General features: G+C 41.7%; 1 protein-coding gene across 1 annotated transcript in view; it reads right to left on the reverse strand.

The window, feature by feature from the left end:
• Nucleotides 1-14,712, reverse strand: part of Exn (Ephexin) — a 344,579-nt gene that overhangs the window by 149,189 nt on the left and 180,678 nt on the right. Inside the window, exon 16 of the mRNA XM_080273353.1 lies at nucleotides 10,927-11,080. Coding sequence (XP_080129479.1) covers nucleotides 10,927-11,080 — 154 coding nt within the window. The remainder of the gene's footprint in view (nucleotides 1-10,926; nucleotides 11,081-14,712) is intronic.

The raw sequence follows: 14,712 nt of genomic DNA on the forward strand, positions 1-14,712 counted from the left end.
TTTATTTCATCCTTTATGTCCATTACTGGTGTGAACAGGGTTTTAAATAGGTGCTATGCATGTTCGGTAGGAAGTTATTTAGGTGGTTTTCAATGTTAGGCTGGGTTAGGGTCCGTAAGTACCAGTCCAGGAGGCAGGGGCCCAATATCCGGACAGGCCCAATTTCCGGACATGATATCTATCTATCTATTGCCAGACGCCTCAATCCCGTTTGGGGTGGCCACAAACAAATCGCCTCCAAGTCGCCTTGTCCCCCACCATTTCACTGCCCTGCTCCCAACTCACACCCCCCTCTCTCATATACCTCTCCACCCCATCCCTCCATCTCATCCTCGGCCTCCCCCTCCCTCTTCCCCCCTCCACCTCACTCACATACACTCTCTTCATCAGTCTTTCACCCTCCATCCTCTTCACATGGCCAAACCACCTCAGTGTGTTCCTCATAACGCTTCCTATCACATCCACATCCACACCACAACGCTCCTTTATATCCTCATTCGTCAGTCGGTCTCTCCATGTGACTCCACAGGCTCCTCTTAAATAACTCATTTCCACTGCTCTCACTCTTGACTTGTGTCCTTCCAACAACGTCCAAGCTTCACTTCCGTACGTTAGAGTTGGTATCACAATACTGTCATGTAGTAACTTTTTCACTTCCATGCTCACTTCCCTGCTTCTTATCACTGCTTTTAAGGAACCAGCAACCTTTCTTCCCTGCTGTACCCTTTCAAGCACTTCACCCTCCAAACCTCCATCCTTACTCATCACACTACCCAAATACTTAAACGTACTCACATTTTCCAATTCCTCACCATCCAACCTCGCTGTACATTCACTGACTTCACCTCTCTCAAAGACCATCACTTTACTCTTCCCTACATTCACCTTTAGATTCCATTTCTTACACACTCTCCCAAACTCATCCACCAAGCCTTGCAGCTCCTCTTCATCTTCACTCAACAACACAGTATCATCTGTAAACAACAGTACAGGGAGTTTCCAAACACTATCCTCTCTCACCAGGGCCACTCCAACATCCACTACCCTACCTTGTACCTCTTTTATTGCCCCATCCATGTACAGATTGAACAACCATGGAGTCATGACACATCGCTGTTTCAACCCAACTTTCAAAGAGAAAAATTCACTTAGTTCACCATCCACACGCACTGAAGCCTTCGCACCATCGTACATACTCTTCACAGCATTCAACAACTTCCCATCTACTCCATATATTCTTAACACTTTCCACAATCCTTGTCTATCCACCCCGTCATATGCTTTCCCCAAATCCATGAAAGCCGCGTACAACTTCTTTCCCTCCTCTAGAAACTTTTCCACTAAAGATCTAAGGATGAATATCTGATCTATATATATATATATATATATACAGTACCCTCGCGTCCAACATGCGTTTGTCCAGCACGATTCACGTCCAGCACGGAGAGCAAAAAATTAGTATGATTTAATTTGATTTAAGTACTGTAAAACGGGTGCGAAAGCATAACACTGACGAAGCTTCGAGAAGTGGGTGAAATCCGCAGAGTTCGGCTCCAGCACGATCACCCCTGGTCCAACACAGTCATACTGGACGTTCCCGTGACGCTGACAGCCAATCAAAACTTCTGATCAAGTAGCCTCCCCCGCCCGCTATCGTGACGAGATCGTGATGTCGCACAAAGAAAAACGCTTCTGCTCTCATATGATGTTTTGTTTAAATTTCTCCCGCCACAGCGCCACTCAGTTGCATAATTCACATTGGACGGTGCTTTTTTCTCGCTACATTTTCTGCCCTTGCTACTGCATTTTACCCCGCTCACGATGCCTAGGAAGCCTTCTGAAAACCCCAAGAAGCGGCGGCACCTCCCTCAGGCCACCAAGCTAGAATTCATTGAGAGGCAGAAGAAAGGGGAGAGGAATTTCAAAGGATTTATGAGGGAGATTGAGAAGGAGCAGCAGCCATTACCCGCTAGTGACACCAGCAGCCATCCTCCAGGGACCCAGTAGGACTACCTAGTCTCGGATATCACCTTCCATTCCCATCAAGCCCACCAACATTATCCTAAAAGGTTAGTTATCATTCATAGTACAGTATCATTTATTATAATTACAGTAGTACCAATATATGTATAGGTATATGGTAGGTATTTAGGGTGACTTTTCCTAGGGTTGCTGACATAATTCATTTTTCCCCATAAGCTCTGTTGTTTGTCCAACACGTTTTTGGTCCAACACTGGACCCATGCATGACAATATTACCGTGTTGGACGCGAGGGTACTGTATATATATGTATACTGAAACCTCGATTTAAGGGACTAAATTGGGAATCAACTTGTCCCTTCCTTGAAAATGTCCCTTACTTGAAATTGTCCCATATTTGAAAATGCCCCATACTTGATAATGTCTCTTACTTGAAAATGTACCTTACTAGACAATGTCCCTTACTTCATAATGTCCCTCACTTGAAAATGTCTGTTGTTTTACCACATATAAAGACTGTCTTATTATGAAATGCAATGATTGTTTCACTTATCTTACTTATTTATATGATTATGAATATTATTTTATACGTACTGTATAAAGAAACATACAGTATTAATCTGTATAACCTAGACATTACGTATCATTTCTGAATGGTCTTGTCTGTTTGTCAAGTACAATATGGAGTCCCTTAAATCAGAAATCCCTTAAATGGAGGTCCCCTAAATCGAGGTTTGAGTGTAGAGAGAGAGAGAGAGAGATAAACAGATAGATAGATAGATAGATCTATCTATTGCCAGACGCCTCAATCCCGTTTGGGGTGGCCACAAACAAATCGCCTCCACGTCACCCTGTCCCCCGCCATTTCACTGTCCCGCTCCCAACTCACCCCCCCCCCTCTCTCATATACCTCTCCACCCCATCCCTCCATCTCATCCTCGGCCTCCCCCTCCCTCTTCCCCCCTCCACCTCACTCATATACACTCTCTTTGTCAGTCTCTCACCCTCCATCCTCTCCACATGGCCAAACCACCTCAGTGTGTTCCTCCTACCGCTTCCTATCACATCCACATCCACACCACAACGCTCCTTTATATCCCCATTTGTCAGCCGGTCTCTCCACGTGACTCCACAGGCTCCGCTTAAATAACTCATTTCCACTGCTCTCACTCTTAACTTGTGTCCTTCCAGCAACGTCCAAGCTTCACTTCCGTACGTTAGAGTTGGTATCACAATACTGTCATGTAGTAACTTTTTCACTTCCATGCTCACTTCCCTGCTTCTTATCACTGCTTTCAAGGAACCAGCAACCTTTCTTCCCTGCTGTACCCTATCAAGCACTTTACCCTCCAAACCTTCATCCATACTCATCACACTACCCAAGTACTTAAACGTACTCACATTTTCCAATTCCTCACCATCTAACCTCGCTGTACATTCACTGACTTCACCTCTCTCAAAGACCATCACTTTACTCTTCCCTACATTCACCTTTAGATTCCGTTTCTTACGCACTCTCCCAAACTCATCCACCAAGCCTTGCAGCTCCCCTTCGTCTTCACTCAACAACACAGTATCATCTGCAAACAACAGTACAGGGAGTTTCCAGACATTACCCTCTCTCACCAGGGCCACTCCAACATCCACTACCCTACCTTGTACCTCTTTTATTACCCCATCTATGTACAGATTGAACAGCCATGGAGACATGACACATCCCTGTTTCAACCCAACCTTCAAAGAGAAAAATTCACTTAGTTCACCATCCACAGGCACAGCAGCCTTCGCACCATCGTACATACTCTTCACAGCACTCAACAACTTCCCATCTTCTCCATATATTCTTAATACTTTCCACAATCCTTGTCTATCCACCCTGTCATATGCTTTCTCCAAATCCACGGAAGCCACGTACAACTTCTTTCCCTTCTCTAGAAACTTTTCCACTAAAGATCTAAGAATGAATATCTGATCTACACAACCTCTTCCCTTCCTAAAGCCTCCCTGTTCTTCTCCAACTAATTCCTCTGTTCTTTCTCTAACTCTGTCAATAAGTAACGGTATCCTACCATACACTTTTCCTATTATACTAAGACAGATGCCCCTAAGATTACCAAACACTTCTTTTTCCCTTTTTCCTTTGTACAAGGGAATAATTATACCAGACTTCCAATCCTCCGGGACTCTACCTTCCTCCCAGGCCAATCTGCACATTTTCCACATCCATTCTACTAGTATCTCTCCCCAATACTTCAGCATTTCACCACACACTTCATCAATTCCTTGGGCTTTTCCCAATTTAACTTCCCTTCATTGCTTCCACAACTTCTGTCCTTCTGATTTCTTCCTGTCTTCTCACCTCTCTCCTTCTCCCAGCCATTCCCCAACCACTTATACTCACATTACTTCCATCCTCTATGTTCAACAATTCCTTAAAGTGTTCTCTCCATCTGCTCACTTTTTCTCCCTTCTCCACTAGTAATCTACCATTTTTATCTTTCACTCCCCTGCTAACTTCACTTCCACCCTGTCTTACTCTTTTCACCTCTTTCCAGAACATTTTCATACAGTCCCTCCACTTTACACTCAAACTCCTTCCAAATTCCTCATCCACTCTCTTCTTACTCTCTCTTACTAATCTTTTCACCTCTCTCTTTCTCTCTACATATGACTCTCTCTTCCGCCTCTCAACTTCTTCCACGCCCCTATTTCTCATCCATTCATTGTATGCTTTCTTCTTTTGTGCCACAGCCTGTCTCACCTCTTCAGTTCACCACGCTGTTCCTTGCACCTCCCTCCGTCTTCTCTTCACCCCACACACCACATCACATGCTGCACATATTTCTTCTGTAAATATCCTACACACACCTTCCATGTCTCCCATCTGCTCCAATTCATATTTGCCCAATCGTTCCTCCACTTCTCTCTTATACTCTGCCTTTTTCTCATCCTCTTGTAACCTTTCCACTCTCCTTACAAATACTCCTTCTTCCCGTCCTTCCCTTCTCCTGTTTCTCCATCCTAATTGGATCTTGATTCTTACTGCCACCAAGTTGTGGTCAGAAAGTCCACTCCCCCAACCTCTATAAGCTCTTGCATCCATTACACATTTTCGCATCCTTTCATCCACACACACATAATCAGTCATTGCCTTCCTTTCATTCAGTTCACCACCCACCCTTCTCATCACTCGACATGTATACCTGTGGATCATTTTGTGCCTGAAGAGGGTATTGGCTATCACCAACCCCCTCCCAGCACAAATGTCCACTAACGCACTGCCATTCTCATCTATCTCAGCAGGCACATCCCACTCACCAACTATTCCATCCACCTTCGCATTCCCTACTTTACCATTCATATCACCGATCAAAAACACTCTCTCATTCCTTCCTTCAAGCAGCTTGGCTTCTTCAATTTCATTCCGTGTCCTCTATTACTCTCTTATCCCATACAAACAGATCTCTGTCAGTTTTATCTACTCCCATCATGGTCCTGAACACTGCAATCATGTCGCCCCTCTCTCTCCTTTCCTCTAAAGAAGGCAAATCCAGCTTTTCCTGCCTCTCTCTCTGTACAATAGATCTGCCAGGCTGGGGACCATCATGGTTGCTCTTCTTTGTATTCTCTCAATCTTGTTTATATCTTTCTTTTTGTGTGGGGACCACAATACTGCTGCATATTCCAACCTGGGGCAGATCATGGCCACTATCAATTTTTTCATCATCTCCTCATCCATGTAATGAAATGCTACGCTTATGTCAGTCAAGAGATTATACGTCTCTCTAACTATCTTGTTAATACGTTTTTCAGGTGACAAACTATCCTGGACCAGCACTCCCAAATCTTTCTCTTCTCTCGCTTTTGTGATTAGTTCATTACCCATCAAATAATTCAGTGATGGCCTCTTGGTACTTTTACCAATTTCCAATACAGTAATCCCTCCAATATCCGACGTAATAGAGCCATAGGCAGGTCCGGATAGTGGTCCTGTCCGGATATTTTGCCCCAGCTTATGGACTTATACTTATGGACCCTAACTCTGAAAAACACCTATACAACTCCCTCTGGACATGCATTGCACCTATTTAAGACCCAAATCACACCAATAAGGGACATAACAGACTGAAATAAATGCAAAAGAACCATAAAATGAGGTTTTAGAGGTGAGTTTATACAATATTAAACATTCTGGGTACTTACAAGTCCCTTGCTCCTGAACTGGTTTGAACCGCCAGTTTGCAGTCCACAGTTAATCCTCTGCACTCTAAATTCTAATTTCTTAACACTGCACAACACTGTAAATTCCTGTGTGTTCTAGTGGCAAGGTATTGCAGTTTATTCACTGTTTACTCACAAAAAACAAGCACCTGTGGCTTGCACTGTTATGAGTATCTGCTCTCCATCGGAGTTAAGCTGTGACTGTTGATGTTGGTGGGGTAACAGAGTTGCCAGATCACAACAGCCACATTACCAATCTCCTCAACTTTCATTGTCAAATATAACTTTTCATTACCAAATTCGTAAAGCTAGCATATATTCTTCACTAATTATATATACAAGTGGAAATACATGTAATCACTCTCCTTATAACTAACACCATGTTGATTATTTTTACACTATGTAGGGTAGCAGATTAATCAGAGAGAGCAAACAATCCACCATCTCCATCCTGTGTATCCTCATACATGTGAAAAATCCATTTGGTAATGCATTATTCTAATTCATTACCAAACGAATTTTTTATTACCAAATTGGCCCACACTTGCTAATGAAAAATACCAAATGGCAACCTGACAGGGGAGGGGGGAGGGGGAGGAAGGAAGGGGTGAAGGAACCATGGTGTAACAGCTGTTCGGCGCCAGGCGGGAATTTCAAATTATGGGAGGGAAAAAAAGTCAGATTTTTTTCGAATTTTTTGCGGTTTTTGGCCCATTTTGGGAATATTGGATCCCAGGAGGATTATGTCCGGTTAGTGGGGATGTTCGGATATTGGGCGTTTGGATATTAGAGGGATTACTTTTACATTTCTTTGCGTTGAATTTCATTTCCCACATACGGCTCCAATCACGTATCCTATCCAGGTCCTCCTCAACCTCTACCTTCCTCAAGATCTTTGCATCATCAGCAAACAGACTTGCATAACTGTTCACTCCATCTACCATATCATTTACGTAAATCAGGAGCATTACTGGCTCAAACACCGAGCCCAGTGGGACTCCACTTGTTACTTCCCTCCATCCAGACATCCTATCCTTTATTACTGTCCTCATTTGTCTGTCTCTCAAAAAGTCTCTCATCCATTCCAGAAGATATCCATTCAGTCCTCCTATATGTTCTAGTTTCCATATTAGTCTCTTATGGGGTACCTTGTCAAAAGCCTTCTCCAAATCTAAATACACACAATCCACCCAACCGTCTCTCTCCTGTACCACATCAGTTGCTCATGAGTAAAAGCTCAACAAGTTGGAAACACATGACTTTCCAGTTCTGAACCAAACTGACTTTCAGCCAAAATATTCATCTCTTCCAGATATTTTATCCATCTACATTTCAGGATTCTCTCGCACAATTTTGTGACCATGCTGGTTAGGGACACTGTTCTATAATTCAGGGGTTCTTCCCTGTTTCCTCCCTTATAAATTGGTACCACATTTGCCCTCTTCCATTCTTGAGGCACCTTCCCCTCTTCCAGAGAACACACAATTAAGCTGTGAATCTTGTCTGCCAGTTGTTCTCTGCATTCCTTCAGTACCCAATCAGAGATTCCATCTGGTCCTAGGGCAGTGGTTCTTAACCTTTTTTGAGTCATGGACCCCTTCGAGAATCTGGTGAAAGCTATGAACCCATTCCCTACAAAAATGCACATATGCACATAAACACAGCATTTTGCATGTAATTAATATACTTCCTTTTACTTAAAACTACCACACGCACTGTATGACATACACAAAGTACAAAACAGTCTTTACAAGAATTATGTTTCTCACTCTTTTTCATGCAAAAACTAATGGACACTCGATGAAAAAACAAAATACATCCAACTTGTGCAAATTAAACAAAACAAAACTTTAATCCAGCTCAAAGGTTCATTTCAATGAGAAGGTTGTTGTTTGGTTTGGATATGGAGACGAAATTGTGGAGTGGTCTTTAACAAGGCAACAAGCATGTCATCGCTGACATCCAGTTGATTTCGACTTTTCGTTTTGATAGAAACAAGCGCTGAAAACCGTGACTCACAAAGGTATGTAGTAGCAATCGTAATCAGAGCACTCATAGCCCACTTTGCCAGACAAGGGTAGGCTTATGTCAACGAACACCAGAAGTCTTCAAGACTAATTCCCCCCCCCCCAGCTAATGATGCCAGATGGGATCAAGCAATATCGCTAAATTGTTCTCAATTATTCTGATCTTCACGGACCCCCTGAAGCCCATCTATGGACCCCAGGTTAAGAACCCCTGTCCTAGGGCTTTCCTTACATCTTGAGTTTCCAGTAATTTATACACTTCCTGTATTTCCACTTTTATATCTCTTATTACTACACTTCTAGTCACTCCCTCCCCTTCCACAAACTCCTTTTCATTAGTGATAACCGATTGGAAGCATTTGTTCATTAGTTCAGCTTGCATTGCCGCATCTTTTCAGTTTGGTGATTCCTTCCTTTTGTTTCAATTTGCCATTCACAAATCTATAAAACAGTTTGGGTTCATCCATACAACAATCTATTATACCCTTTTCAAAGTTCCTTTATTCCTCTCTACGTATTCTTGTATATTCATTTCTAGTTCTTTTATATTCTTCCTTTGTTCTGTTGTTACCTCTCTTTCTCCAGTTGTTCCATGTCATGTCTCTATCTTTTTTTTTTGCTATCATACACCTTCTATTAAACTACTCCTTTTTCCTGTTTTCTTTCCCCCTTAATCTTGGCACATACTTTTCCACTCCCAAATTATAGAGGTCTAGAAAGATATCCCATTTCCTCTGTATCTCTCTTGTTTCTCTGAATTTTCTCTAATCTGCATTTTCGAAAAATTTTCTCAATCCTGTAAAGTTTGCTTTCCCAGTTGTATCTTCCCTGCCTATAAAGCTCATCTTTTGGCACCACGTTCCCTAATATCGTCTGGAACTCAATGACCACATGATCACTTATTCCTAGAGTGCACAGATATTTCAAATATTCTATTACATCGGGTTCTTTGATAAACAGTAAATCTAGTCTTGCTGGTGTGTCCTCACCTCAGAATCGTGTTATTTCTTTGACCCACTGTGTCATCACATTATTCACTGTTATATTTAATAATACAGTGTCCCACGAATCTTCGCTGTCTCCTGAGTCCCATTCCTCCCAGTTTACCTCTTTACAATTAAAGTTGCCCATTAAAACTATATTGTTGCTTTTCTTAATCATTTTCTGTAGATAACTGGCCATGTCTGACAACATCTGGTATTCATCATCATTCCATCCTCTAGTCTTAGGGGGAACATACACTACCGCCATATCTCCCTTGCCATTCTCTCCAATTTCTGATTTCACATTTATCAGTTCAGCCCTGCCCTCTCCCATTTCCACAGTATCTACATTTATGTTGTTCTTCACTGCTATCATCACTCCTCCTCCAATTTTTTCTTTTCTGTCTCTTCTCCACAGTTTGTATTTACCATCTCTCAGATGGACCTTCTCTTAACTTGGCCTCTACAAAGCACATAACATCAAGTTCATGTACCCTCAAGAAATCATTGATTTCTAACCTTGCCGATATTAAACCATCAACATTAGTATATGCCACCTTCAAGTTGTTTTTGTTGTTTTTAATACCCTCTTCTCTCCTTCTCTCTATCAGTACCACTTCCTCAATTTCTAATCCATAACTCTCCAATAAAACACTGTCTTCTCTTCCTGTTCTCTGTTGTGTGTGTGTGTGTGTGTGTGTGTGTGTGTGTGTGTGTGTGTGTGTGTGTGTGTGTGTGTGTGTGTGTGTGTGTGTGTGTGTGTGTGTGTATTTACCTACTGTATTTGTATTTACCTAACTGTAATATACAGGAATTGAGCAATGCTCATGTTGTCCTGTCTCCATATTCACATTTATCTGGTCTACTATTACACACATGAATGTTTTTCGCCTGCACCACCTCTTCGTCTAAGTTGTTCCAAATACTTATGCTTTGCGCAGTGGCAGTATCGTAACCAATGAGGTCTTGCCTAAGTGATGTATTTGCTGCTGCTATAAAGCTCGAACTGGGAAAAGTTGTCAATACCTCCTCAGCACTTTTGCGGCACCTCTGTTTGGGTTACCTTTCCTAGAAGGGTAGTCAAGTCGTACCCCATCTGCTCGTGGTGACCTCGCAGACACCCTGTTTTTTTCCATTTCTATTCTTTGTGTTTTTTTCAGTTTTCTTTTTTCCCCTAAATTAGGGTGACACAAATGGGGGCTGTTGTTGTTGTCATTTTGTTTTGTTTTTTGTTCTCTTTTACCATGAGCAAACAACATAAGTGCCCTTGCTGCAGTAGGTCTGTAGCAAAAAGTGGACAACACTGGGCCCTGGGAAGGAAGAGGAGCAAGCCAGTTTTGAGCCTTCTGTGGTGTGAAATTCCTGGTCCTTCATTACACAAGTTGTGTTTTTTTCTTCACAAATTCCAAGGATGCCTGTTATATGAATGAACTTGAATATGAAATATCTGTAAGATATGTAATTATGTACCTCACCTTGGACTCTGATTTTCAATACTAAAGGATAAATTTTCTGCCTAAGAGTTATTGAAGCTTTCTGCCTAAGAGCTGTTGGTTGTGAGGTTGGTCAGCCAGCCTCCAGTCAAACATCTCTCTTATGGTACTTTTCAGGTCACTTTTAATCAGCCACTAACTCCTATTACACTCTATTAGAGTATTTTACAATGTTACCATAACTAAAAATACAAAAATAAAATGATGTGTGAGGTACATACTGAGAAGACCACTTTCTATAACCTCTGGCAGTTCACACCAGAGTGTCCTTCGCCCATCAGCTGGGGTGACCAGTTCCATTGCAGATAACCTGGACTGCAGCCGCCTCCCATTTCCACTACCACCACTACCATCATGTTGGCCATCATTGATTACCTGATGAACAATGGGATAAATGTTAAAAGAAATTATACTTATTTTTTACCAAGGGCAGGTATTAAAAACTTAGATTTAAATTTAGTATTGGACAGAGATGCAGTGCTGCAGGCTCATGGAAGTGCCACTCCACTACCTCCAATGAAGCTGTTCATCTTCAGAAATGTTTCTCTTATTGATACTTTAGCAGAAGAATCAAACTTAACTGCCAAAGTACATTAATGTTTGTAATTCATAGTGGTACAGAACTGTAACTATATATATAATGGAATAAGAATTGAAAATTACATCAGTGTTTTTACAGCTCCCACACCTAAATTTTGCACTGCAACCCTAGTACCAGACCACTCTTTATGACTCCCAAATAAAAAAAATTACATAATAAATATTTAGTAGCATAACCATTGCAGGTGCCTCTTCATTGGTGGCTGCACCATATCTTGAAGGGACAGATCTCAACTCCTCTTCATATGTCATGTAGCTTTGAGATGGCTGGTGTTTTCAGCTTCACCGTGCCAGCAGGGGGAAATGCAATTCAGGCAGAATGCTAAATGACCTCTGGGGTTGAAGTATGTAACCTCCAGCACACTCAAAACTTCATGCACATCCCTTTTTTTTCTAACTATAGGTAATGTCAAACTGCATATAAAGGAGGATTTCTGACCACTGTGTCGTTCACCCTAAGATCATAGACTGGAAATACAGAAAAAACATTCAGGGCCATGATGGACAAATGTAAGCATCTGGTAACTTCAGCTTGAACCAAGCGAGGATCAGGACAAAGCAATTTTAACAACACTTACATCTGACATGTACTGTGGGTAAAAAAAAGTATTGGTGCACTGGGGGTCCGATGCATACTGAAAATATTCGAACATTACCAATGTGTCATTGTGTATGAACAATGTCTGTTTATGTAATTATAACATTTCCTATATGTTTGCATGAAGATATTGCTATCTGGCGATATATGACACCTCTCGACATCAGGGCTATCAACGTGTGGTAGGTTAGACACTAATATTTCAGTGACCTTCATTCTGTGGTCCAAAATGTTTCATACATATTGTGCACTGATAATTTTTTTTACCCATAATACAACATTTAAAGACTTGACTGACATTAAAATTTCTTCAGCTGATGTATTTTCTGCCATCACAGGCCTAAATACTAACAAGGCATATGGGCCTGATGGAGTCCCTCCTGTTGTTCTCAAGAACTGTGCTTCAGTGCTTACACCCTGCCTAGGCAAACTCTTTCGCCTTTGTCTATCAACTTGTACCTTCCCTTCTTGCTGGAAGTTTGCTCTCATTCAGCCAGTCCCAAAGAAGGGTGACCATTCCCAACCCTCTATTGTCCAATTGCTTTAACATCCTGTATCTCGAAAGTTTTCAAGTCAATTCTTAATAGAAAAATTTTAAAGCATCCTTCCTATCACAACCTTCTTTCCGATCATCAATAAGGTTTCCGTCAGGGATGCTCCACTGGCGATCTTCTCACCTACCTTTCAGACTCCAGGTCATCCTCCTTTCAGGACTTTGGCGAAAGCTTTGCCATTGCACTTGACATCTGAAAGGCTTTCAATTGAGTCTGGCATAAATCTTTAATTTCCAAACTGCCCTCTTATGGTTTCTATCCTTCTATCTGTGCCTTCATCTATAGCTTCCTTTCTGGTCGTTCTATAGCCGCTGTTGTAGACGGCCATCGTACTTCTCCTAGATCTACCAACAGTGGTGTTCCTAAGGGCTCTGTCATATCACCAACTCTCTTACTTTTATTCATCAATGACCTTCTAAGCTGTACATCTAACCCTATCCACTCAAATGCTGATGACTCCACCCTTCGCCTTTCCATTCGGTTCCCGCAACGCCCATCTCAGCAGTTACTTCAACAAACAAGGGATGAGGCTATGGCACACCTAATGTCTGACTTGGCTCGCATCTCCGACTGGGATAAAAATAATCCTGTTGTTTTTAATGCACCAAAGACTCAGTTCTTACACCTATCAACCCGACAAAATCTTCTGCAGGTGTACCCACTAATGTTTACTAATATTCAACTTAATAATGCATCATCCTTAAATATGCTTGGGGTTTCATTCACTCGGGACTTATCTTGGAAAGATCATATTACATCTCTTGTAAAATCTGCTTCCAAGAGATTAGGTGTGCTAAGCCGACTCCATTCCTTCCTTACCCCTGCACAACTGTTGACTCTATACGAGGGTTTTATCCGCCCCGGTGTGAAGTACAGCTCTCATGTGTGGGGAGGATCCCCACATACAGCTCTTCTCAATAGGGTGGAGTCAAAGGCTTTTCTTCTCATTAACTCTCCCCCTCTTACTGGCTCCCTTCATCTTTATCTTTTTTCTATCGCTACTTCAATGGTCATTGCTCCTCTGAACTGTCTGCTTGCATCCCTCCATCTCTACGATGGGCGCATAGTACCCGTCTAGCAGCAAACTCTCATCCCTTTTCTGTCCAACTCGCTAATGAAAGAGTTAACCATTACTCTCAGTCCTTCATTTACACAACAGGTCAACTCTGGAACTGTCTCCCTCTGTATTTCCTGCTTCCTATGATCTCAAGTCTTTCAAACGTAGTGTGTTCAGGCATCTCGAAATGATCAGATCTATAATTTGGCTCTCTCCTGCATTTTGTTTTTCTCTTGGAGGGAACAGTTACTGCGGGCTTGTGGCCTTTGGTTCCTTCTTCCTCACATTAAAAAAAAAAAAAAAAAAAAAAAAAAAAAAAAAAAAACTTGGTCCTACACAATACAAAACACAACAAATTTCACATAAAATCACTATGCATCCCACAACAACCACACCCCTCGACAACCCAACACTCATCCAAACTATCATTTAATCCTCCCCTAACTCAAAGCACATTAAAATACTACCAACATGCTGCCCACAAACAACCATCCCTGTCACCACCTCATGAAACTGCCTCAAAAAGACACTTTACAATACTCTTCATTCTCAGAGACAGTAATATCAGACAGAAGCACTTTAACAACAGCACAAAATGCAATGTTGACAGCCTCAATTACGAAACACAACTTGGGGAATCCGGGCACAAACAGAACATACTAGGCTATAAAAAAAAAAAAAAGAGAACCGGAAATGAAAAGTTCTTAATTCCCCAATAGTCATTACTAAGTAAGAAACTAATTACTGTACTGTACATACAAATTCACCTTGACCACACCAATGTCCAAGGTAACAATCTTACTGCCAATCAATTAGCTTTGGACAAAAAATGGAATGCATGCATACATGTGCATGCATGCATGCACACCCACTTACATGTGGGAACATTTTGGAAATACTGTACTGTATAATTGTTAAACACCAATATACCAGCAGTCATAAACATTCCATCCAAAAGTTCCCCTCAAACATCATGCAACACACCATGAATCCTAAACCAGTTCCCTAATAGACATAACAGATGTCAACTTAATGCCCAAGACAGCACAGTGCTAGGACAATGAAACTAACACAAGAGGACAGTGTATTGTGACTCAAAAAAAAAAAAAAAAAAAAAAAAAAAGTCTATACACTGTATCTGGCAGACTTTGCAGTATCCTCCTAGACACTTTCTGATCTCCCTGTCTCTCCAAAAACA

Source organism: Coenobita brevimanus, chromosome 54 (genome assembly GCF_032717465.1).
Source record: "Coenobita brevimanus isolate Jiangsu-jjx chromosome 54, ASM3271746v2, whole genome shotgun sequence".
Classification (NCBI taxonomy): domain Eukaryota; kingdom Metazoa; phylum Arthropoda; class Malacostraca; order Decapoda; family Coenobitidae; genus Coenobita; species Coenobita brevimanus.